The sequence below is a fragment of the Xyrauchen texanus genome, chromosome 29 (assembly GCF_025860055.1).
Source record: "Xyrauchen texanus isolate HMW12.3.18 chromosome 29, RBS_HiC_50CHRs, whole genome shotgun sequence".
Classification (NCBI taxonomy): domain Eukaryota; kingdom Metazoa; phylum Chordata; class Actinopteri; order Cypriniformes; family Catostomidae; genus Xyrauchen; species Xyrauchen texanus.
In genome coordinates, this window is record NC_068304.1 from 14,911,529 (window position 1) to 14,938,676 (window position 27,148).

At 37.3% G+C, this 27,148-nt stretch overlaps 1 protein-coding gene across 3 annotated transcripts in view; it reads right to left on the reverse strand.

The window, feature by feature from the left end:
- Positions 1-42: 42 nt before the first annotated feature.
- Positions 43-27,148, reverse strand: part of LOC127622967 (SLIT-ROBO Rho GTPase-activating protein 1-like) — a 134,255-nt gene continuing 107,149 nt past the window's right edge. For 2 of the 3 annotated variants that reach the window (XM_052097179.1, XM_052097180.1), the window contains exons 17-22: positions 26,792-27,016; positions 24,447-24,526; positions 14,527-14,707; positions 12,090-12,227; positions 5,932-6,307; positions 43-2,931 (exon numbers count right to left, since the gene is read on the reverse strand). In XM_052097179.1, coding sequence (XP_051953139.1) covers positions 2,530-2,931; positions 5,932-6,307; positions 12,090-12,227; positions 14,527-14,707; positions 24,447-24,526; positions 26,792-27,016 — 1,402 coding nt within the window. In that variant the 3' untranslated portion in view covers positions 43-2,529. Of the gene's footprint in view, positions 2,932-5,867; positions 6,308-12,089; positions 12,228-14,526; positions 14,708-24,446; positions 24,527-26,791; positions 27,017-27,148 lie in introns of all 3 variants that reach the window. The other variant, XM_052097181.1, reaches the window with a different exon arrangement.

The window sequence follows — 27,148 nt, forward strand, 5'->3', positions numbered from 1 at the left end:
GAAGAGTTCAGTCATATCAATAACTTTATAAAAGCTCTTTTATTTTACATGGAGAAGGTCCACTCATGGGGGCAGCCATTTTAGCATCACATGACCAGCTGAATACTACTTACTTAATCTCGGTAACTGCCCTGTTTCTGGAGACTTTCACTCATGGATTAAATTAATCCTGGTTTACTGTGCATTGTGAATTTCTACAATGGGATTGGTAACTGAAAACGACTGCGTTTGAAAGATGCCTCATCCGGGCCACTAGGTGTCAGTGTAAGCCATACTTCGACATACTTAAAACAAAATACTGAGTGAACCTTTAAAGACAGAATTGCAATTCAAATACATTTTTCACTGAATGATACAGTATATTGGTTCATCTGATACAATCTAAAGACCTGCCTTCAATTATTTATTCTAAAAATGAAATTTACAACAGTCCTCCTTGTGTGAAGCATTATAATTTGAGAGTGATTCAGTTGGTTAGACATTATCTTAACATCATATCATATAAAGAGTATTTAAATAAAACAATTAACCCTGAAGTTTACCAGTCAATGTCATTTATAATGATAATAATAATATTAATAACAATAATATTATTTCTATGTTACATGTTTTTAATTAAACAATTAATAATAATTATAAAATAAACTTTAAATCATTATAATAATTATTGTTGTTATTAATATAAATTATGATGGTTCTGCTGTTTTTTTATTATTTGTAACTACAAAGCTAAAAACAAGGAAAAAACATCATATAGTAGGGTACAACAGGATTTTTTTTCCATACAATGAATTCTTCCTCACATCTACTCACTAATTTCACAGAAAAGAGAAAATCATACAGGTTTGGAACATCATGAAGGCAAGTAAACAATTTAGAATTTTTTTAGGTGACCTATCCCTTTAATTTTGGGCGCGGTGCTGTATATGACGCCTTACAAAAGGTTAATAGGACTCTAGCGCACATAAAACCAGTACTATCCTATGAAAGTACTGCAGTAACAGTCTATGAGTCCATGGCTATCAATCGGCACTATCGCCTTGTTTGGTGAAACAAGAACTATTGCCTTAAATCTTGCAGAAAGGTTTCTAGAAGTACTTGCATATTGCAACTAAAATGATTATGATTCATGCTTTATAGCATAGAGCCAAGCCGAGCATTTAGACAGCTAAGCCGACCAGGAAAGCTTTTTGTAGCCTATCCATATCAAAATCTAAGCAGCACATCATGTTTTTTTTTTTCAACTAGACTTAAATATTCACAGATTGCATTTTACCAAGCACACAGACCCTAAAAAAAATAGTCTCTAGTGAGCCACTGTTTGATCTGGGACAACGTTATGTAAATGAGAAAGAAATAAGGTTTAGTGGATGTACATTTATATACATGTATACAATATATATCTTTCCAAGTAAGAAAATAAGTGAAGAACTTAAAAAAAAATGAACAAAGTCACTATGAAAATGGTTGTTCAACATCTTCAATGCAGATGTGGTGCACGCAAACTCACTCTACGCAAAATAATATTATTATCAAAAATATAATATTCAAAGTAAAGCTTTGCTGATGCAACATATAAGGTGTCGACAACATCCAACTGCCTCAAACAGCCAATCAGAACGATCATCATATGTGGCAGAGTTTCCAAAGTCAACATTCCACTGTGCTAACCAGGCAGGTTTAACTAGACAAAAACACTGATTTCCCATAAACTGTAAACACACAAAGAAAACAAAGATCCCGCTTAGTTTCTGTATTATTCACATTTAGCAGTCGGGATGTAAACTACTACTATAAAACATCACTTAACAACACAGGAAGCCAAAGTGATTTGTTGCTTTCTTTAGTATCATTGTCAGAATTCCTTAATCTATTCACACTGAGTAACACATGGGAAAATAAGGTGTTGTACATGCAAGCAAACAGTTTTTTGGATACACATTAATTGCTTTCCATTAGTCACAGGTGTCTTGCTCTACAAGAATGTCCCTTTGTTTAATTAAAGTGACAAAAGAGGGCATGTTAGAGAAAGTATAACCCTCTAAAATATTAAACACCAGTTTAAAAGGATAATTCACCTAGAAATGGAAATTCTGGTATCATTTATTCACCCTTGTTTTCACAAACCCGTATGACTTCCCTTCTACTATAGGACACAAAACTAGATGTTGACTAAGACATGCTGCCTAAGATCTCCTTTTATGTTCGACAGAAAGTCATACAGGTTTGGAAAAACGAGGGTGAATAAATGATGACAGAATTTTCATTTTTGGGTGAACTATCCCTTTAACAAATCTACTCGTCCTCTGAACTATGCTTAGTGACCACTGTTATTTTTAGTTTATTAATTCCATGCCGACCACAGTAACAAAGAATCAAGAGACTACATGTATTAAAGTTTCTGTATTTAACCAGCAGTTTATTCATTTTAGCCCATTCCTCTCTAAAGCGAATGAAATGTTGGAGAACACATTAAAATCAACAATAAATCTGGCTTCTATTGCAGTGATCATTATCTTTTGTTGTCCTTCAACTGTTGTGTCCTCTCTGTGTGCAGGATTTATCCAGTGGATCCTGTGGAGGGGGCGCCGGATACTGTGCCGCTCCTGACTTTGGTATCGTCACCATGGGCTTGGGTCGCAGAGCGGGGGGCTTGAGCTGTACTCCCATACGTGGAGCTACAGCAGGCTTAAAGGTGCTCATGGTATCACTGGATGAGCTTGTGCTACGGCGCATGGGCGGCTCGGTGACGGCAGCCCGCAGCAGGAGACCGTGGAGTTGGCTGAGGGACTCGTTGGAGCTGGTCTGAGTGGGAGCATTCTTCATCTGCTCCAGGGTGTCCAGCACCACATCAGGGGCGTGTTTGGCAGAACTCTGCCTTTCTAGTTCCTTTAGCTCATTCAGAGCAGTGTTCATCGTTTCCTCGATGTCCTACAGGAGACAGAGAGAGAATCAGAGAGAGACAAGGGATGGGGAATGGAAAAATGGAATGAGGAATAGAAAGTATGGTATGTTTGACAGTAGAAATATGACAGAAATGAATGGATGTCATGAAACTGAATGGATTCAAACTTGTGTCTCCTGTATGAGCACCAAGACCCACCATGTATGGATCATATGTTAACTGCTGAGCCACGGCTCTGGCATAAAGTAGAAGTTTGAGTGAAACCTTATTTGAACTGAGCTCAGCGATAACTCAGTGTAAATACTACTGTTAGACTTCCACAAGTTAACCTTATTCGCAGACACTACTTCTTAACTACTTAAACTAACCCGCTCCTACAAAGCCATTGAAGCCATTACAACTGTACAGATTGAGAAGAGATAATAATAATATTCATCTTCCCTAGGTGCCTGACACGCTAGATTCATTTAGTAAGTCCGAGACATGTGATGCTATGCGAGGGTTGGTCCCTTAAAGGCGTGCTCTGCTAAACTTTGCTATAATTATCCTTTTATGTAATTTTAACCAACGAGAACTGTAATATTTTAGATTGTTAAACTGTGCTGGGAGGGCAGGATTTCGAAAAATTTGAAATCATCAGCCTGTGGGGCCAATTTTTTTTCTCCCAATTTCAGAATGCACAATTCCTCGTGGTCGCACGTTTACTCACCTCAATCCGAGTGGCAGAGGACAAGTCCCAGTTGCCTCCACTTCTGAGACCGCCAATCCACGCATCTTTGTGGAGGCTCATGCTACTCTCCGAGATACACGCACAACTTACCACATGCCCAATTGAGAGCGAGAACCACTAATCATGACCATGAAGAGGTTACTCCATCCATGTGACTCTACCCTCAATAGCAACCCGGCCAATTTGTTTTCTTAGGAGACCTGTCTGGAGTCACTCAGCACGCCCTGGTAGATTGTTACTAACAAACAAAGCAGATATTTAACCTTCTAGGACCCAGCAACAATTTAGTTGTTTAAGTGAACTGTTCTGAGATCATTCATGCCACAGTATCTTAAAAATGACTTCCTGGACTTTTCCAAGATCCCAAATATTTGAGGATTTGTTCATGGAAACTTCCTCCACTGTTTTCAAAAATGTCTGACATTATTTATTTATGAAAGATGAACAGTAAGTGTACACTATTATTAACTTGAATATAGAGTGTGTTTTGTTTTTCTTTTTCTTTTAAAGAATAGAGACATCAAGATCATATGTGCACCATGTAGGGGGACATCAGAATTTAGATATGTTTTCACCTGTCAGAGAATAGGGTAAGGAGTTGATTCTCATAAAACCAATTTTTAACCCCAAATCAATTTCAATGATGACTTTCATTACTGTAACAGTATTTTTTACTGTATGTTTTCCAATGTACAAGTGTACATGTGTATTACAGTACACAATGATTTTTTAAAATAAAATCTGTGAAAATGAATGGGAGTACCAAGGCGAAATGATGTATAAATATTGGCAGGATCCTGAAACTTAGGTCAGTCATGTTTATTGGTTGGTTATGGGATCCTGAAATTCATGTCAGTGTTTTGTGTTGAGCAAATGGCTCAGTGTTTATTTCCTGGCCATGAGCTCTGTCTGTCTTTGTGTCTCTGTGTGAGCGCACAGTTTTGGGTTAGATTTCCTTGCCGTGCACTCTTCTATGTTATGTTTCATGTTCGAAGCATGGTGTCTGGATCCCGACTCTTCTGTCTAGTTCGGTTTTAGTTCTGGTGTCGGGATCCGGACGCTCATGTTCCATATCTCGTCTTTGTGAGTGCATGGCTTCAGGTTTGGCTCTTTTGCAATGCGCTCTTATGTCTGTCTTTTGTGCTGTGTTATTTGTTTGAGCACATGGCTTCTGATTGTGTTCATTTGCCACATGCTCTTCTGTCTCATGTCTTGGCCCCGCCTCCTTGTTACGTTGTTATTAGTTCAAATGCCTCACCTGCCTTCCCTCGTTACCCTCCCTTTCTAAGTTTCCTTCCCTATTTAATCTCTCTGTTTTCTGTTCTGCGCCAGTTCGTTGTGGTTGTTCATCCTGTTAGGTGTCGGCCTTGTTGGTGTCTGGTCTCGTCGGTTCCAGCCTGTTGCATCAAGCTCAATCGTTTTGCTCTGCGCTGCCCTGGACCTTGGAGTTTTCCCCCTTCGGTGTTGTTTATGTTTGTTTTTGAGTTTAACAAACCCCATTCTACTTCTACTCCACTTTATGAGTCCTCGTCCTCTCTCTCCTAACCATCCTGACAAATACTTTACAATTTCAATAATAAATATTCTTTTATGATTTAAGGTCACTGAAAATAAAATCACAATGTAAAAAGCTCTATAAGTAGGCTTTAGTTTGCACATGCAAAAAATAATTTTAAATCTTTTTTTTTTTTGTTTTGTAAAATTGGATGGCAAAATTTATTGAAAAGTTTTTTGGTGAGAATCACTTAAAGAAAATAACACTACAAACTGGAATCTAACTTTTTGCAATTAAATTTTGCCAAGCTCTAGTGCAAGTTGCCAACATAATTACAAAGAAATATGAAGTATTAATATAAAATATAAATAAAAAAAATACTGTATAAATGTTAATGAGATTGGGAATATACAATTTTTTCCAACTTGACAAAAATGATCTGTAAACAATAAAAACTAAAACACATTAATGAAAATATTAGTTTTTTACTGGGTCTCAGGAGGATAAGTCGCACAATGTATGAAATATGTATTAAGGGGATGCAATAAATGTTGTGAAACCACTGGTGACTTTTTAAACTACTTAGTGAGTGGATAGTTAATGCAATGTTTGGTACAACTATCACTGATATCGTCTTTGTTCCAGAAATAGGCCTTTTTTTAAATCTGAGTGTGTGTGTGTGTGTGTGTTGTGTACAGACACGCATTAGTCATTAGTATCAGGAGACAGTAACTGACTATGTTACAGGGCTGGGCCTGCTGCGCGTGGTGTGAGGGGCGCCGTCGCTCGCCTCCCGCTGACCTGTGCGATGCTCTCTGGATCCAGATTCTTGCCATGAGGATCGGTGAAGCTTGTGTATTGGCCTGAGGAGGTGGACCTGCGGATGGGTGGGCTTTCCATCTTATTCATGGACTCGTGGCGGCTGATGTTGGTCAGGCTGCCGTGGCCCATCCGTCTGCATCTCTCGGGACTGTCCATGGGCATGTGTCCTCTTCCTCGCATCAGGTCCCGGGGGCTATAGTGACCCATCACTGGGGAGCCCAAATCTGGTGTGCCATGACTACTGTGGCTGCTGTGGTTATTATGGTGGCCCTGAGAGTGGTGGACCATGCAGTGGGCGTCAGTGGGCCGGGCTGGAGGCCGGCGGGTTGGGGGGTCACTTCTCTTCCTGTGCCGGCTAAACAGGGGAAAGACAGGAAGAAAAATGAACTGTTTATTTAAAGTTTAAGCTCAGGTTTTAAGGTTGTGATTCAGTGTAAATGAAATGCTGCACTAGAGATTTTCAATGTTAAAATTATTTTCTCCTATCCTGACTTAATATGCAGAGACATCAATTAGTAAGCCATTTGTGAGATGACTTCTATTAAAAGTTTAAACACTTTGCCTTTTACGGTGCTTTCAAAACATTGCTCTGTTTGTTTGAGCATCCCAAACAGCCCCACACCGCAGCTTTGCTCAACCAATGGTCTGGGTTTGGGGTGGGGCTATCTGTTTGTTTTACCAATGGCAGACATATGAGGTGTTTTCATGTTTGAAACCAAGAAACACTCAAACAATCACCATTTGTGCAATTCTATTTAATGACACAGTGTTGCAAAAATTATATGGTTTGCCTATACTTTGCATTTATCATTACACTTTTCTGAATAAAAAGATGGTTAAATATATATATATATATATATATATATATATATATATATATATATATATATATATATATATATATGTGTGTGTATATTCAGTATGCAGATATATTGTATATCTCAATAATATCATTGTAGTTGGTTAGCTTTTCAGTGACAAACATTAAGTGTCAATGGTAGATTTTCAAAGTTTCATCTTAAATGATTTAAAGTATGAATCTTATAAAAACAAAAAGCACAGATTAAATTACAATATTAGAAACAACATATACACTTGAATAGAATATTTATGCAGTCTAAGCTAAATGCAGAAATTGTGGAGAGTAAAATGAAGAAAAAGAAGAGAAAGATTTGGCCTTACAACACGTTAAAGTGTACAATAAGTCTATTTACACTCCATGGCTAAACAATCAGCTGTTGCAAAAGGTGTTTAGAGATCTGTCCGCCCCTACAGCACTCACTGTTTCAAATAATGTTAGCTCAATGCTACATGGACACGGTTTAAACTCGTATGAGCACATGCTGCTAGCCATCACATGCTGCATTTGGCAACATCAAGCGTGTGTGCTTTTAACACTAACCTTCAGCGCTAACGCATAATTAGCATGAGAGTCAGAAGCATCTCCAGAGTGTCTTTGTAAGATCTACTCTGCATATTCATGACATGATGCCTGCCAGAAAACAGCTTAGCATGAGCCAAAATGTTGTATTATGACTGCAGATATCACAGTATTAGCCAAACCAAAAGAGCTGCACAGAAAAGACGCCTGTGGTCAGGATTAAAATTGACATTTGAGAACCAAAGAGTTTGTATAAAGCTAAAATACCAAGATATCTACAACACTGGTTGATATTTTATCTCTCTTTAAACAATTACGGACCATTTAAGATTCAATGCTTAAAGAAATAGTTCACCCAATGATGAATTTGCTGACATTATTTACTCTTAACCTACATATTTAATAACCTTGTTAACTGTGGAACTACTTCTGTGAAAGTAGACATTTTCTAAAATAAATAAAGGAATTGTTCAACCCAAAATTTAACTTCCATAATTTACAGTACTCACCCTTATGCCATCCCAGATGGGTATGTCTTTCTTCTGTAGAACACAATTGAATATTTTTAGAATATCTCCACTCTGTTTGTGTGTTCAATGCAAATGAGTGGTGGGCAGAAATTTGAATCTCAAAAAAGAAATCCAAAAGGAATCTAGTGGTTTAATCTATAACTTCAGAAGTGATATGATGGGTGTGGGTGAGAAACAAATCAATTTTGAAGTCCTTTTTTTAATATTTATTTTACAATAAATCAACACATTCACATTCTTCTTTTGTTTTTGGCGATTCACATTTTTCGTGCATTTTGCCACCTGTGCAGGGAGGAGAATTTATAGCAAAAAAGGACTTTATGTGTGATAATGATCGGTTTCTCACCCACACTTGGAAACATTGCTTCTAAAGACACAGATTAAACCACTGGAGTCGTATTGATTACTTATATGCTGCCTTTATGTGCTTTTTTAGAGATTCAAAGTTCTGGACACCATTCACTTGTATTAAATGGACCAGAGCAGAGATATGTTTCTAAAAATCTTAATTTGTGTTCTGCAGAAGACAGACAGTCATACACATCTGGGATGCCATTAGGATGAGTAAATGATGAGAGAAGACTGGAAATGTAGTGAACAAGTTGTGTTGACTACTTTTAATATAGGCTACTTTTATTGGCGTTTGTTTAGTTTTTTTGGAGCTTGACACACGCATTTTCAAGATGAACTGTTATTGTAAGGAAAGTTTACTGTGTAAATTCTCCTTGTGTTCCACAGAAAAATATAGTCATATGGGTTTAAAATGTCATGAGTGGGTGTAAACAGTTGGGGTTGCAGAATTGTCACTTTTGAATGAACTATTCCTTTAAAAGCACAGATGACATAGGCTACAGATCACAGGATGTGTTCATTTTCAAGCTAACAGCTAAATTGCTATATCACGTGGTCTCCAATATCGGCGGGTTGCCACATAACACGTAGCCTACATTAGCTCAGTTAGCAAGATCTATCATAGCTGTTCAGCCGTGAGTCTCTGCTTAATTTGTACGTAATGAGCTCTCGTAATGTGCTCATAATCATTTTGACAGTCCTTGATGAATGGTAATTATTAATGAGATGCTAATACGTGCGTTCATAAGTTATGCAACTATATCATACAACAGGGGAAATAAATTAATTTGCTTATTGCTGTTAGGCTAATACTAGGTATAATGTTTTGCTTGCAATGATTAAAGTAAGAAGAACTCGCTTAAACTGGAGTGCAATTTTATCCAACGTAGCAGTAAAGCAGATGTTTGTCCAGCAGGGGGCGTGCTGCACTGAAATAAAACAATGCAGCAATGCAATGATACACTGCTGCATGGACGACATTGTTTATATTTAGATATGCAAGGAGGACATGCAAATTGTGTCATCATTTACTCATACTCATATAGTTAAAAACACTAAAGTGGAACACAAAAGATGTTGTTACTGGGTGACTGAGGTGCTGTCAGTCCGTAACATTCCGCGCCTAACATCCCCTTTTGTGTTCTATGGAAGACAGAAAGTAATACAGGTTTGGAACAATAAGGAGGAGATAACATAAGTACAATTTTGGGTGAACGGTCCCTTTCTTAGTGTAATTTTATTTAAAAGGTGCTGCATGGAGTCTGTTTTCGTTCTGCAATCCTCACAATGTCACTGCTTATCCAGATTTCTGGCTAACTGAATGTAAAAATACCGATTTCATGTGTTTGAGTGCCCCACCTCCCCTTCTAGGAATAGTGCTGACATATCAAAGGGCATATTTGACTTTTGGAGACCTCCAATTTATGATTTAATTCAGTTTATATTCGCAGAGGATGCTATCCTCTTCCTTGAGGATGTATGTTGGGTGAATGCGCTTATGGAGGGAGGAGAACATCTAAATAAAGCCAAATGCAATGAAAGATTTAAGAGGCAGGAAACATAGATGTACGTCAGAGAGGGATAGAGCGATCCAGGGAGAAAATGAATACAAGATAAATCAACAGAATTAAATATACAGTAGAACAGAACAAACACATTGTTAAGTAACACAGTATAAAGAACGTTTAAAAGAGGCCTAAAACAATACAGGTTCAAAATGAGTGTATGCACAAAACCATCATGAGCTACAAGCTACAGGAATAGGGCATATCCCACACCTACTGTATGCACCCTCATAAGAAGTTTTGGTTAAGGGTTAAAAACATTTAGATGTTCTTGTATCCTTCTGCAGTCACTTAATTGTTTTCTATGTAAACATTCGCTAGATCAGGGGTCGGGAACCTTTTTTGTAATTTTTGGTTGATGCATTTTTTCGAAAGAGCCATACCTCAAACAAATAATTCACTACTTTACTATAAACGGTTTTCAATAAAATACAATGTTTATATTGCCCATAGACTCCTCAAAAACAAACAAATATGCAAACACGAATAGGTAACATGTTGCAATATGGAATTGAGTGCAGGTGTTTGTGCAGATCTCCATAAAATTACTTCATTTTACTTCATGAAAAATGTTACTTCCCTTTTGGGCTGGGCGATATGTCAAAAACATTTTAATTATAATCGCATTTAAATGATCACAATATTCGATTATAAAGTGAATATTTTTGCTTGATTGATTTTGCTTTAAAAATGTAATACATTTACTGAAACACGAAAAACTTGAACAAAAAGACATTTCTAAATTCAAATTGCACTTTAAACGAAACGAAAAAGCAATACAAATAACAAAGTGATATATAAATCTTATATATAACCACCTCCCCAAATCCAAACATTTACTGTCTCCAACGGCCCCATTTGCAATCACGCAAGTATCAGTATGCAGCAACAGTTGAAAATTACTAGCATAAAACTTAAGATTATTATTTTTATTGTGTTCACAAAAAAAGATGCCAAATGTGTTTGTATTCCATTTTGGTCATATTTATGATGCTTTAAGAAGAAAAAAATAGAACTCAATTTTAACTTCAAGGTGAACGTGTCTTGTATTGCCTTATGATTTAATCACTTTCGTCTTTGTTTCTTTAATACAAAGATACATGTATATATTACTGAACCTGCAGATTACGTTCACAATGTGTAAGAGCGAACTAAACTCGCAGTACCTCACGAGATGATCGGAGATTGCAGCATTCTCATTATACTAGCATAACAGTTTTCAGTTGAATGAAATAAAAGGAGTGATAACTCTTTACATGCGCTTGTTTCACAAGACAGGGTCCCGTTGCACGCCTCTGAACAAACTTTTGTCTGTTCTTAAAAATATAATAAAGTGTGTTTCTTCAAACACGTCAGCATTTCTTGTCATGTGTCACTCCGAGACACCTTTTGCAGATAGATGAGCAAAATTACTCCTACATGAAATGTATTTGGATGAGGAGCTTGTGAACTGGATTAAGGCTCATCGCATTTTGCGGGTGCTATATCACACCCTGGTTGCGCATAAAAAATAACAAACATTCACAAAATCGCTCATAGAAAATGTTCTTAACCGCTAAGATCAAGTCCCAGAACTCTATGAATGTTCGTGTGTTGGAGAAGCTTTCATTGCACTCAGAGCTCACTGCGCGCACACATCAAATCAGACGCGCATCGGTGGCTTTTCTTTCGTTTGTTCTTCAAAATCTAATCACGTTTCATCAAATGCACGTCTTTGTGTCTAATTTCTTGTTATATATCTCTCCGACAAGTCTTTCAGGTTGCCTTCCACAGTAGCACTTGGCATGAAAAATCTGCATTTGGCGGGTGTTCATTTCAAACCTTGTTCACCAGAAGAAGGCTGTAAAATTCGGGAGAAAGGAAACCAAAACATTGTCATTGTCTTCAAGCTTTGCAATCACACCCACACTTTCTGTTGGAAAAGTATCTCTAGAAAGTTGTAAACGATCATGTGTTGGTGAATGATGAGAGACCCGACGAGCCACTTGATTTTTAACAAAGAGCCACAGGTTAGCGACCCCTGCGCTAGCTGGACGTTTTTGACTGATTTTCAGCGTATTTAAGATGCCATGTAAAGTGAAAAGGAGCTATGCTACATTGTGCCGTTTCTGAATGCAAAGTGTATTTTAAAAACATGGCTACTAAAGACGTCTATCCAGCACACGTGTACATAGACCAACAATCTAATCCTTGAGAATAACATTTTACTGTGTTCAAATGGTCAAAAAGTCAGCAGGGATTACACTAGTAAACTGTATGTAGTCTCTGTTTTAAGCAAGGCTGATTTTAGGATCTAATTGGTTCACTCACCTACTGATGTATGGATCAGGTTGTCGGCTGTCTGTTGGAGATCCCATGTCCCTGCTGGAGCATTTCTCCTCTCCTCCATGTCCACTGCTGGCCTCACTGTCTGCTTTCTGACTCAGAGAGTCTGAGAATGTGTCATCCCTGCCATAAACCACATACAAACAGACATAAACCCATGTGGATCCTTTTTAAGTGCAACAACACTTGGCAACAGAGATAACAGAAGAGATCCAAATCCCACAAAAATACACTGTCACATTGTTCACACTTCAAAAGAGAATTCTTGATTTTTTTAATCACTGACTGCATCTTGAAAATGGTAGTTTTATGTTTATTGGACAGTTCATAAGGTCGCATGTGTGCATTTATTGCACCAAATAGAATTCAAACACTCTTTTTTTTGTTTGCTGACAAAAGATATCCTATCTGTACATTATGTGAGTGGTCCTTCTGCCATCCTTTCAATTTCTCACTGTAAACGCAGCTCTTTTAGAAGACAGAGGGTCTGACACTGCTGGGCTAGGGGCTCTTAAATTCCTTCTCTATGCTGGGCTGTAAATTCTCTCAGTACCAGTGCCACGAGCCAAGAACACACATCAACAGAGGGTCACGATGTGAATTATACACACACACACACACACTCACACACTCACTCACACACACACACACACACACACACACACACACACACACACACACACACACACACACACACAGTAGTGAGTGGGCTGGTATGGGCACTGTTGTTGGAGTCACTCAGCACTGTGCCTGATCCATTAGATTTGCCCCTTTTATGCGGCATAATCTGTTCAACTAGGCGCCAATAATTGCCCGGAAGGAACAAGTTGTCATGACAATCAAGGGGTTTACCAGAGGAAGATGGTGCACAGTATAGCATTGCAACCAAACTCAAATGATGCCCATTTCTGGAAAGAAGATTAACAGAACAGAATGGGCAATGAGCTTTTAGTTTAATGTATGAAGTAATGAAATAAAATGGCATTTTAAAAGGAATGTTCCAGGTTCAATAAAAGTTAAGCTAAAATTTTTATTTCTGGCTTAATTTTAACTCATCCTTCAAAAAACTTTATAGTAACAACATCAATAGAAAGTGAAAAATGTAAAACACTTAAAAGGAATAGTTCACCCCCCCCCTCCCCCATTCCAAAAAGTTTTATTCTGTCATCATTTACTCATCCTCATTTTGTTCCAAACCAGTATGACTTTCTTTCTAGTTCTTATTCTTGTTTTTATTACTTACATTTTGGGTTATTTCTCATCAAACTTCAGCTAAGTCCCAAATAATGCACTATACACTTACATTAAACACTATGCACTCAGTCATGAATTAAATACATTTTCTAAGTGAAATACCATCCCAAATGAAATGCTTACATTTTGTTCCTACAGGGAAATATTCAGTTTTGTTTAGTTGACGAAAGTGACGTTTCAAATGTATGCGATGTGTTGCCGCTAGCTTTAACGCGTTAGCTAAACTCAGGTCAACACTTATTTCTCTCAAATAATGTACATTCAAACAGAGTGGGGTTATGGTAAAGCACTCGACTAATATTTATAAGGTGTTGTCTCTACAGAAGTTTTGCTAACTGCCACATTCACCATTAATTACAACTGTTTAGTCAGAACAGCATTGTGGCCAGGTAACTCCACCCCTTTTTCTACGTATGGCAACCCACGTCCGTTAAGTGCATGAAGTGTCCAACATTTCACACACAATTGTTCTGAAGAAGTAAATCATCTGTGTATTTGTAGTACACTTATTTAAAAAACATTTTTTTTTTTTTTTTTTAAGAGTTAACATCCTGTACTACTCGCATTAAAAAATTATGTTGGATAGTGCAGAAATATGCGATTTGGGACACACCTTAGGAATATGATGCACAAGCCACATGGCTTAACTTTATGATTTTTGGTCCTTTAAGCTTAAAAATGACTCACTATCAACTGCCACTATACTGAAAAGACAGACCGGGATGTTTATTAAAAAGTGACCCTTTTGTGTTTCGCATAAGGAAAAAAATTATATACTGTACATTTGGAACAACATGAGGGTGAGTCAATTTTGACAGAATTTTCCTTTATGTGTGACCTAGTCCTTTATTAGAAGTCTATGGGGCATAGCACTTCATGAGTTTAGAAGCAGAAAAGTGAAGCTTGTATTTTTGTTAAATAAATTATTCTTACTTTATTCTGTAAAGTAAGTTCAAGTTCAACTCTCTTAGAGCATGCACTGAACTTGTATTCAACTTATTAAAAATATTGTTGACCTTGATTTATTTATGCCATATAAGATCAACTGAGCCCTGATTATATTTCCAAGCATCCTTGAAATATGATAATAATGGAGCATTAAAGTCAGCAGAGATACTTTATCACTTTAGTATCTAGAACAATATACATGTATGTGTGAGATACTCACATGTCCTGGACAACAATGTACTGGTGAGGCACTAGGCCGTCTATGCCATTATGCCTGCCCTCCCACCAGTCATCCGACGCTCTCTGGTACAGCAGCAGGGACGCACCCTTTTTGAAGGACAGCTCCCGTGCAGAGCGCCCCACATAGTCAAACTTTGCGATTGCTTCAATGGGCTCACCCTCTATATGGGAAAAAATACACAGTAGAGAGGATTTAAAGGGATAGTTCACCCAGAAATGGAAATTGTATTATTTTCTCGACAAGAATGTTAGCCTAAGTCACCATTCATCTTTTTTCTGTACAATGAAAGTGAATGGTGACACATGACACCTTCACCCAAATTCTGTCATCACAGGAACTTATGACAGAATTGAATCTGCTTTTTTTGGGTGAACTATCCCTTTAAGAACAATTCATCATACACATCATCATTGCCACCATATTTCCATTGGAGAATTTCCGATCATAACTGATCAATTTGTTTTTACACATGGTGCCGCTACTGATTTCTACACTGTTGACATATGCTACATAAAACACCTAAAGGGGAAGAATAGAGCACCATTTATGCACTGGTTGGTGCTATTTATGGTACCAAGTTGAATCAATTGGCATGTGAATGGGCGCATTTGAATGCATCCTGTTATGAGATTCTCTGATTGGCTGCTGTATGCACCTTTGCTGCCATGACCCCCTTTATGCAAGGACTCATTACAGAGCAGAGAGCAGACTTCAATGCATGCAAAGTAGCTGCAGCTCTGGCAGAAAAGGCTGTTCTCATCCCCTGAACAATCAAGCAATGTGGAGCTCTTGTAAACCAAACCCAACATCACTGCCAACTGACTGGCCCAGTGGAATAACTCTTACAAAAAATGCAGTAGCATGGTACAGTAATGGTATCAGATGGTAGAACCATGTTTCTTAAGGTATAATGCTATATTGTATTTTATAATATATCGAACCAGTATGGCCATTCTCAGTAGACCTCCGTCATCAACAAGGCCTTTTCGTCCACAGAACTGCTGCTCATTGGTTGTTTTTTGTTTTTCGCACCACTCTCTATATGCTCTAGAGCAGGGTTGTCAAACTCAGTTCCTGGAAGGCCACAGTCCAGCAGAGTTTAGCTTCAACCCTAATTAAACACACCTGAAGCAGCTAATCAAGGTCTTCAGGAGTGCTTGAAGATTACAAGGTGGCATTTTGGAGCAGGGCTGGAACTAAACTCTGCAGGGCTGTGGCCCTCCAGGAACGGAGTTTGATACCCCTGCTCTAGAGACTGTTGTGTGTTAAAATCTCAGAAGATCAGCAGTTACAGAAATACTCAAACCAGCCAATCTGGCACCAACCAACCAAGTCAGAAGTTCACATACACTTAGGTTGAAGTAATTTTAGGACATTTACTTTGTGCAAGACATGACACAAGTAATTGTTCCAACAATTGTTTACAGACAGTTTGTTTCACTTTTAATTGACTATATCACAATTCCAGTGGGTCAGAAGTTTACATACACTAAGTTAACTGTGCATTTAAGCAGAATAAAAAATTCCAGAAAATAATGTCAAGCCTTTAGACAGATTCTGATAGACTAATTAGCTAATTGGAGTCAATTGGAGGGGTACCTGTGGATGTATTTTAAGGCCTACCTTCAAACTCAGTGCATCTTTGACTGACATCATGGGAAAATCAAAAGAAAACAGCCAAGAACTCAGAAAGAAATTGTGGCCCTTCACAAGTCTGGTTTATCCTTGAGAGCAATTTCCAAATGCCTGAAGGCACCACATTCATCTGTACAAAAAAATTGTACGCAAGTAGGGTTAGGGTTAGGGTTAGGGTTAGGGTTAGGGTTAGGGTTAGGGTTAGGGTTAGGTTCTTGGTTCAGCCAAGAACTCAGAAAGAAATTGTGGCCCTTCACAAGTCTGGTTTATCCTTGAGAGCAATTTCCAAATGCCTGAAGGCACCACATTCATCTGTACAAAAAAATTGTACGCAAGTATAAACACCATGGGACCACGAAGCCTCAGGAAGGAGACGCATTCTGTCTCCTAGAGATGAACGTATTTTGGTGTGACAAGTGCAAATCAATCCCAGAACAACAGCAAAGGACCTTGTGAAGATGCTGGAGGAAACAGGCAGATAAGTATCTATATCCACAGTAAAACGTGTCCTATATCGACATAACCTGAAAGGCTGCTCAGCAAGAAAGAACCCACTGCTCCAAAACCGACATAAAAAAAGCCCAACTACAGTTTGCAAGTGCACATGGTACAGATCTTACTTTTTGGAAAAATTTCCTGTGCAGCATCATGTTGTGGGGGTACTTTGCTGCAGGAGGGACTGGTGCCCTTCACAAAATAGATGGGATCATGAGGAAGGAAAATTATGTGGACATATTGAAGCAACATCTCAGCCAGGAGGTAAAACCTTGGTCACAAATGGGTCATCCAAATGGACAATGACCCCCAAGTATACCTCCAAATTTGTGGCAAAATGGAAGTTCTTAAACTACTTCAGAGTTCTCATAAGAAACATCCTCCACGTGCAGCAATGACAGCTTTGCGGATTTTTGTCATTCTAGCTGTCAGTTTGTCCGGATACTCAGGTGACATTTCACCCCACACTTCCTTTAACACTTGCCATAGATGTGGCGGTCTTGTCAGGCACTTTTCACACACCTTACAGTCTAGCTGATCCCACAAAAGCTCAATGGGGTTAAGATCCAGAACACTCTTTTCCAATTATCTGTTGTCCAATGTCTGTGTTTCTTTGCCCACTCTAACAATTCATCTTTTCTTTTCTATTTCAAAAGTGGCTTTTTCTTTGCAATTCTTCCCATAAGGCCTGAACTCCTGAGTCTTCTCTTTACTGTTGTTCATGAAACTGGTGTTGAACGGGTAGAATTAAATGAAGCTGTCAGCTGAGGACATGTGAGGTGTTTATTTCTCAAACTAGAGACCCTGATGTATTTATCCTCTTGTTTAGTTGTACATCTGGCCTTCCACATCTCTTTCTGTCCTTGTTAGAGCCAGTTGTCCTGTCTTTGAAGAATCTAGTGTACACCTTTGTATGAAATCTTCAGTTTTTTGGCAATTTAAAGCATACATTCCTCAAAACAATGATTGACTGATGAGTTTCTAGAGAAAGCGGTTTCTTTTATTTTTTATTTTTGACCTAATGTTGATCTTAAGACATGCCAGTCTGTGTTTGTTTTTGAGTTGCCACATAATGCAACAAACACAATGTTAAGATTCATTTAATGAACCAAATATCTTTCAACTGTGTTTGATATAATGGCAAGTGATTTTCTAGTACCAAATTAGCAATTGAGCATGATTACTCAAGGATAAGGTGTTGGAGTAATGTCTGCTGGAAATGGGGCCTGTCTAGATTTCATAAAAAATGACTTTTTTCAAATAGTGATGGTGCTGTTTTTTTACATCGGTAATGTCCTGAATATACTTTGTGATCAGTTGATTGCCACTTTGGTGAATTAAAGTATCAATTTCCTTCTGAAACATCAAAATATGTATAATATTCCAAACATTTGGCCGGCGGTATATATATATTTATATAATGTGGCTAGCAGGGTGAGGCAGAGTGGTGTCTGGACAGAGCGATGCGGGAAGATAAGTGGTGAATGACTACGTAATGTATCAGCTCCACCTTAAGCAGCACGGCACATTACGTAGTCATTCACAAATTATCTTCACAGCCTCGCTCTGCCCAGACACCATTCGGCCTCACCCTGCTCACCACACATACACACTTTAATTTAATTGGTAAGAAAATTCCTTAACTAATGTAACCTTCCAATAGGAGATATAGTCCCTCACATACAGCAAGGTGTAAACTAAAGTGCATACATACAGTATAAAATAGCTAGATGCACAGGTGTTTCGCTGCATAACAGTTAATATAGTGTATTATAGCATGGCTGGAACGCTTTATTTACCAATCAGCATCCAGGAATGAAACTAGCAGTTTATAATTTGACACTCTTGTACATACCATATTTATATAATGTTTTATTTACATGGCACTCCAAAGTATTTAAAAGATATCATGGTAATGTCCACACAAAAAAAAAAATCAAAGCAGTACTTTTCTGAACACCTGACTTTCCCCACAGTTCCAGACATAGACTGTAAATAAGCAAGATTGTTCTTCCATAGGCAAGACACTAAAAGCCTCCTATAACAAATTAGAGACCCAAAACATAATTGGAAATGCTTTTTCATTCTCTACCATCTGTAAATGACAATGAGTCAATGAGACGTGACTGGCATGAGTTTATTGTGTGAATAAATAGGGCTGCTCTGAGACCAGGCACCTGATTAATAAAGAGGACTGGTTGGAGATCAATATGACCATCAGCTGTCCACGTGTCCGTGTCTCTCCTCAGTCTCTGTCTGTCAGACACTCTTATTTACTCAGTGTCCTTGCAAAACTGTTAATGTATCATTGTGCTGCCAGGATGGCACTTGTGAACAAGAGTGGCAGACAGATTGAGTTAGGGAGAAGTTACCAGGCTATGTGTGGGCTTATCTTGAGAAGCAATCATAAAAAGGAAGAGAAGTACAAAAATGAGAGTATGAAAGCACTACAGACAAGCAAAAACGCTTCCTAGAAGCAGGGTTATTATAGTTTTTGATTTTTTATTTCTATTTTATATTCAAGTTATTTAGGTTATTTTTCTAAGTTATCACACTATTTCATTTTTAGTGTTTAAATATTTTTTTGCTGCCAAAGATAAATCTTGGTATCAATTAAAATATCTAACATCATTCAATTTCTCAGGGTAGTCTTGTTACATCTATCAAGTGGCATTTTCGTGTATAAGGTAGATCGTAAATGTAATTTTAAATTTGAGGCCAGTTTTTTCTTAAGGTGACAAAGTAGAAGTTGTTGAAGGCTAACATTCTGCCAATGGTGATTTATGATGGGAGTTGTATAAGAATATATATGTATATATGTATGTATATATATATATATATATATATATATATATATATATATATATATATATATACTTATTTTTCCAATTATCTGTTGTCCAATGTGTGTATATATATATATATATATATATAAGTTTAAGGTGGTTTTGGGTTTGTGAAAAATTATTTTTGTTTAGTTTCAGATTTTTCCAATCATTTCAGTTTTATTTAAAAAAAAAAAAAAGTATTTAGTTTTTGTTTACGTTAACACTGCCTAGACGTTTAGATACGTCATAACATAACCATTGCTAAAGATATAAAAACATGATCCGAGCCTGATATTTCTTCCCTATTTGTAACAATTTAACAACTAGACATATCATACTGTCAAATGTCATACTGTACATTCTACTGACATTCAATTACAGTCAGTTTGGTCCCAAATCCTGCTTGCTAAATTATATAAAGACACTTAATTAATGCACTCTTAATTAATTCAGGAGTTCTAAAGAGGCTGTAACTTTATTATTATGGTGCTATTTTTACTCGCAGACATTAAAGTGTTGTTCCTGCATCTGCTAACCTGTCCTGGTTCATTGCACATTGTACCATATGGAAGTATTGTTGCCACAGAGGAGAGCCAACAACCCGTGCTGTTTTTTTCCAGCTAAATTTATACTGCTGTAGCAGTGATTTACCCACCAGCACCCCTGATTGCAAGCAGACCAAGGAGAAAAAGAATCTGACAGAGTAAAAACTGTTTGTAAGCTGCATTTCCTGTTTTTAACATGCTTTTGATGGAGATATGTGTGGAGACTCCAGGGGTACTACCATTTAGAGGAGAAAATTAGCTCTTTGCAACATCAGGGGGCCGTTAAAAATGTGTTGTCTTGTAGCAAAACCACATGTTGTAACAGTTTAAATTGTTTCCTCTGTTGTTGAACAGAGACTTTCCACTCCGCTTTCTTGAAATCAACATGAAATAAAAATCAGCCTCATTTACTTTCTTAATACAAATTCCTGGTCTTGCTGTGAACAAGCCATTGGTAATTTTATTCAAAAGAGAAAAGGGTAACCTTATCGAAATGTAATAACTTGCTCCTTGTCTGAAACAACTCACTGCTGACCTCACAAAACCCTCTTATTTTCAGGCCCGCCCCTCCACCCACCTGGGTCAATTCTGGTACGTAGCACCTACTTTTCACAATCAAAACTATTGCTAATAAAATGTCCTGCCCTACAGTTTTCTTGTTTGAATGTTCTGTTTGAAAGTTTGCAAGAATGTCTTAAGTACAATACATTATTCATTCAAAAAGAAAGAACATTTTTAAGTCGTCTTTTTGCAAATACAATATTTTTTTTAACTATTTCTTTTAAGTTAGAAAATAAGAAGAAAATAGTAATTAAGGAAAATGTCATTCTTAAAAATGTTTCGTAAATCTGGCCGCAGCTGTTTTCATCCCATGCGTGTATTCAATCTGCTCATTCAGTCCACTTAAAAGAGTAAATTATTCTGATTGCATAGCAGGGGTCCCATCACTCAGCAAAGTAGATTTTCCAGAATGAGACTAGATGATCCCCTCTTTCAGAATTAGTGATTGAGGACAGATGCAGCAATGGCCACTGGCTTGAACAGTAGCTATGTTTATCCAAGCACCAGTTCCTTGGCAGGGTTAACAGGCCCATGGGGTAATGTTTCTCCATAATAATGGCAGCTGATAAACAAATGTAAAACTCTAAAGAGGGCTCTTTTCAGAGAGGATTTAGGAATCGTATGCAAGTTTTTTTTATATGAAACTGAGACAAAATACATTGTTAGGGACATACCCATAATTGAGATATCTGGCCATTTGCAGCAATGCAATAGAAAAATAGATTTTAACAAAAGGTAACAAAAGAGCAGTGTTATTTTTTTTTTTATAAATGGACAAAATTTGACAAAACAGACGGGGTCAATCCACTGATCTATAATATAGATTGTATATAATAATATATATCTATATAGCTAATATGATATTATAATTACTATACATGTATTTATATATAATATATTATTAGAATATATAATCTTATAGATCAGTGGGTAAATCATAATTTATTATGCAAATATTGCAATCGCGGTCAGTTATATTTTCAAAGGGTGATTTTTAAAGTTAAATCTTACATTTCACAAATATACAGCTTTCAAAAATATATAGGCCTCCTATGACTGAAACGGTCAACAAAACTAAAAAAATGCGGAAGTTGAAATTGGTTAATTGGATTATAAAAAACCCTAACCAGAATTTTTGAGGAATGTCAACACAGTGCTGCACACTTTTTTTTACAGAGCCTGCAAGGAAAAGAATAAGCATTCCTTAAAGAGTCTGTGTAAGAACGTCATTACCTCCATGAGGAATATATCTGGAGCAAAACCATGGACGTTGAGAGCAATTTAATTAATAGTTAATTTAATTGAACAATCTCGCAGGTCAGTTATGTATCAGCACATCTGTGTTAGTTAATGGAAACCATGACTTACAGTACTTGCAGTATCAAGCTTCTCAGTGCACGGGACTGAATAAATATGACAGATTCATGAGTTTTAAACAGAGATGGGAACCGTCAAAACTAATTTTCATCATGCAGAGATGCAGATCTGGAGGTCTGATGGTGATTTACTGACATAAATGACACTCTTGTGTGCAATAACCTATGAATGAATAGAATGGCACAGCTTTTGGGTTCTGTTTATATTACTGCAGATATGAGATCTGTCTGTTTGGCAATGTTTAGAGAAGCAGCGATTGGATGATTGATGATGATATGATGTCAGGGTTGGACAGAAGTCTCGAGCTGTTTAAGCACAGGTCCAGTATTAAAAGCCTAGTTCACCAAAAATGTAATTTGTTTCATGATTTACCCACCCTCTTTTTGTTCAAAACCTGTATGACTCTTGCCTTTTTGGAACACAAAAGCAGATGTTAAGCAGAATGCTAGCCTCAGTCACCATTCACTTTCATTGCATCTTTTTTCCATACAATGAAAGTGAATGGTGACTGAGCCTAACATTCTGCTTAAAGGAATATTCAATACAATTTGAGGTCATTACAAGTTAAGCTCAATTGACAGCATTTGTTGCATAATGTTGATTACCACAAAACATTATTTCAATTTGTCCCACCTTACAAAAAAAAAAAACAAATAAATAAAATGAAGGTTACTGTGAGGCATTTCCAATGGAAGTGAATGCTGCCAATTTTTGGAGGGTTAAAACAGAAATGTGAAGCTATAGTATAGTATAGTATAAAAGCACTTAAATTTATTCTTCTGTTAAAACTTGTGTATTATTTGAGCTGTAATGTTGTATAAATTGTAATTTTATGGTTTTAAGGTTTGTTGACATTACATCGTCATGGGAACAAAGTTGTAAAATTGGCTGTAACTTTACACAGAAAAGGTTAGTAAGTGATTTTATCATACTAAAATCATGTTTACATGCATATTGTTTATGTTTTGTGACAAAAATAAATACAATGAGTATTTTAATGTTCAAAAAATGGCCCCCATTCACCTCCATAGTAACTGCACCACTTTAACCCAGATTGTTGCTTTTTTTAAAGGAGGGACGAGTCAAAATAAAATATAGTGGTAATCAAAATGATGCCACAAATGCTGTCGATTGAGCTTAACTTGTATTGAAACCGGAACATTCTTTTAACATCTCCTTTTGTATTTAAAAGAAGAAAGAATCTCATACAGGTTTGGAGCAACAGAAGGGTTACTATCTCAAAGTTAATTTTTTTACTATATTTTTGCGACAATTATTCAAGTCTGAGAATAAAGATTGAACTTTCTGCATAAACGTTCATTCCTGAAAAATAGGATTAAACAGTCGGTTTTGTCGGTCATAGAAATCATAGCTATGGCAAAAGCAGACTTCCTATTGCTCATTTTAAATCAAGCAGAAGAAAACAGGCATTGTTCATTTACAGAAGGAGACAGGAAATGTGTCTATTTTCAGAAGGGTAGCATGCAGGTCAGCGTCAAAATTGTCCTCTCGGTTCTTTTGAAATACACAAAAGTATATAGTCTTCACAGACTGAAACAGCACAGTTTATTTCTCATATTAGACTTGGGAATTGGTCCATAAGTCATAGATGAGACAAGCATTTGGTTTATGTTTGTTTGTGACAGTGAGTTTAAAGTCTTTAAAGAACTTTATTTGTTTGTTTTGTTTTTAGTAAAATTACATAAAAGCTTCAGTTTGAGTCATAGAAATTGATATTTCACATGTGGCAAGTGATATTTTGCTTAGGCTGATTAATCGGATGATATTTGGCCCTTAAGATTTTTGACATTGGTTGATAAATGTGCCGACTGGCCGATTAGCATCAGCTCGAAAATCTACCATTAGCCCTAGCAATAGAGAGCGCATATTTTCTGTTTTCCAATAAACACTGAGTAAAATGAGTTTACATTTAATGAATCAACTTTGTGCATCTGATTTGTTATCATTCAAATGGATTATTTATATTGCATTACAGATGTATATCGATCCTATGGTATTGGCAAGCACCTAACGCTGGCGAGCACATTTAGCAGCTTGATTAAAAACCCCTTTCTGTGTTTAGGTATGTGTCTCTCCTCCCAAGGAATTATAACACAAAATAAAGAAGCAAATAGTTGGACCCAGTTCTTAGCTCTTAACGATCATTTCACTAAGAGCTGTGAAAGATATTTCCCAGAGGTCAGGGCATGCGGGAATTAACCTTTGGCTACCCATGTCAGAATACGTCAATTGAAGTATAACCAATCTAGAGGGTCAATGCTCATAGGCTGAAGTCCAGCTGAGCCAAAGAAAAGAATGCAAGGTCACTGATTAGACAGGAAAAGATAACCTAACCCATTGACCTCATCACAGCACGTTAAAAGTGTTACATTTAAACTGGCAAGGGATGTCATTTAGGACATATCCCACCACAGTGGGTGTAATAAAATAGACATACCATCTTCACTGGTGTGGGTCTCCGTTCCTCCATCCTGGTCAACTTCTTCTAGAGCTCCATGTTCACTGTACGGACTCTCACTGCAAGAGAAAACAAGAAAAGACGAGACAATCAAACAATGCTGTCACCATGGTTAATGTTTGCAATTACGTACAATGTGAAGCAGGCTACCTAAAACCCTCTTAATTGCAATAAAATGATAATGGACAGCCTCAAGTGGCTTATTGCTTTTAAAATCTCAGCAACAGCAACATCATAAAAGAAACAAATGTTCAATAAATAATCAAATGCATTAATGATAATCACAATAAATAATTCTCCCACCAAGTGAAAGGGTTCTTTAGCATTTCAATGGTTTGAAGCTACTTTGCACAGGGGGAAAAACGAGTGGGTAAAGTAACAGCCAGAGTAAAACCCTCTGTCATGCAAAAAGTACATAGGCTGTCATTAGTATGCAGGAGGAGTTGTGGAGGGTGATTGAGATTCTGGCAGTGGCACAGCATGGTTACTGAGACTGGCACTAATGCCCTTCACAGATTACCTGTGACACACAGTAAAGCCATTTCAAACTAAGCACTGCCACTCCCACATGCCATGCCACCAAAGGAGAAAATATAACTACTCACTTCGCCGAGTTTAAATGGATATTTAACCCCCTAAATAAAACTGTTCTGTTTTCAATTACACACCTTTATGACACTTTATGAAAAGGAGGCAGTATAGCCACCATTGACTTTCAATGCATCTTTCCATACAATGAAAGTGAATGGTGACTGAGGCTGTCAGCCTATATGGCAGTTATACAGGTTTGGAACATGAGACAATTATTTTGTATTGTTGGGTGAACTATTACTTTAAAGAGATGGTACCATATGAAGTGGTTAAGAACAGATGCTTGCAGTGGCAGGTGTATTGCTTCAGTTTGTGGGGAGGCTGAGTTGAGCCACTCTTTTTTAGGACAACTAAATCGTATGGCAACACATATATGCACGGATACACACACATAAGAGGAAATTCCTCTTTCCTCTTATCCTCCATGTACAGTTGGGTGCAAAAGTCTGAGTTGACTAATTAAAATGTTTTTTTTTATTAATACTGTTTTTCCCCACTACAAATTACATTATCAGCGTAACAATTTGAGTTAGAAGTTGAATTGTAAAATGTACAGAATTTCAAAATTTCTTAGTATTTGGTTTGTCCAACCTATTGCTTAACTGAAAGCATGCACTCGAGCTGGTATTGACTCCACAAGTTTGTCAAAACCTGAAGATCCATGTTAAACAGCATGTTTTGAGAACGTTTCAAAGAGCATCTTGTGTGTTTTAATGAAAGAAAGGTCATCTGACCTCTTGTAAATCAAAAGATTATTGTAGACCCAGTTATTAACATGGTGGCCTACATTCTTAAATGTTTCTAATTCAGCTGATGTTGCTTTATTTTAGTTAAAATCCTAAAACTTTCTTGTAATTATCTGGGATTTTTAATTTTCGATGTGGACTTTTAAACCCCACCGTATATTTTGAAAAAAATAAAATATACGCTGGATTGGCTGGCGATCTTTCCATACCTTAATGATGGCAATTACAGAGATGGTTTCAGTATGGTTCTCCTAGTTACTGAACCCTTTAGCCTCTAAAACAGTTCCTACCTGATCTAATGAGTTCCCTGATGGCACCTCATCATTTTACATAATTACAGACACAGTCCAAACACAGCTCAGACATATCTGGGCCTGTCGGCCGCTACATCTTGGAGCACAAACCTGTGATAACCAGTTTGACTTAATCACGAACCTTTGGCCTTGAGCCTGCCATATCCTCACAAAGAAAGAATGAAAATACCAACACTGAACATATGGTCAGTTAAGCCATTTTTAAACACCAATATCAGCTACTTTTTACAGTTTGGAAGAAAATTATTTGCTATGATCACCAGAATCCACACTCAGTTGCTATAAGTTGTTTTAAGCTAAATGTTTTCCCTTTCAAACCTTAATTGTAGGTAGGTACTTATCCTGTCTCTAATGCCAAACAACTAGAAATGTCACATCCCAAAACTGTACCAACAAAATCTGTGTTTCACTGTAGGTCTTCCTGACTAGATTTTTACATGCAAAGTTAGTGCAAAATTCACATCCAGGATGCTAGTGTGTTGTTGCCAGTCACCAAGGTGTTGCTGTATCATTACTAGGGTGTTCTGGATAGTTGCAAAAATACCAGACCATATCTTTAACCACCAGGCCCCATACCACCCCTCCCTCACTTACCCAGACAGAGCTTTCCAGACAATAATTAATAAATAATAAATGAACGCACTAAACAAATTTCTTCCATCACAGCACTCACCAATAGTCACCACCTGCCATACACTTCTCATACAAGGGGCCATCAAGCTCCTTTGTGTCAGGAAATATGGTCTCGTTGTGGATGATGATGGTTTTGATGACCTCATTGACATGGGCCTGGCAGGAGACCTGGTCCTGCGTGTCTGGGGTGGGCATGAGGGTGGGCCCAAAGCAGATGGCCAAATTATAGGCATCCATCATATTCTCATCACTGTATTGGGACAGGCTGAAGGAAACAGGAGCAAGCAATCAGGACATTTGGCAAAATAATTGTATTACACAAGAATTACATGCTGGAGGACAACCAGCAAAAAAGCAAGAGCCTTAGAGGGACGCATTTAAAGACATGTCAATTCTT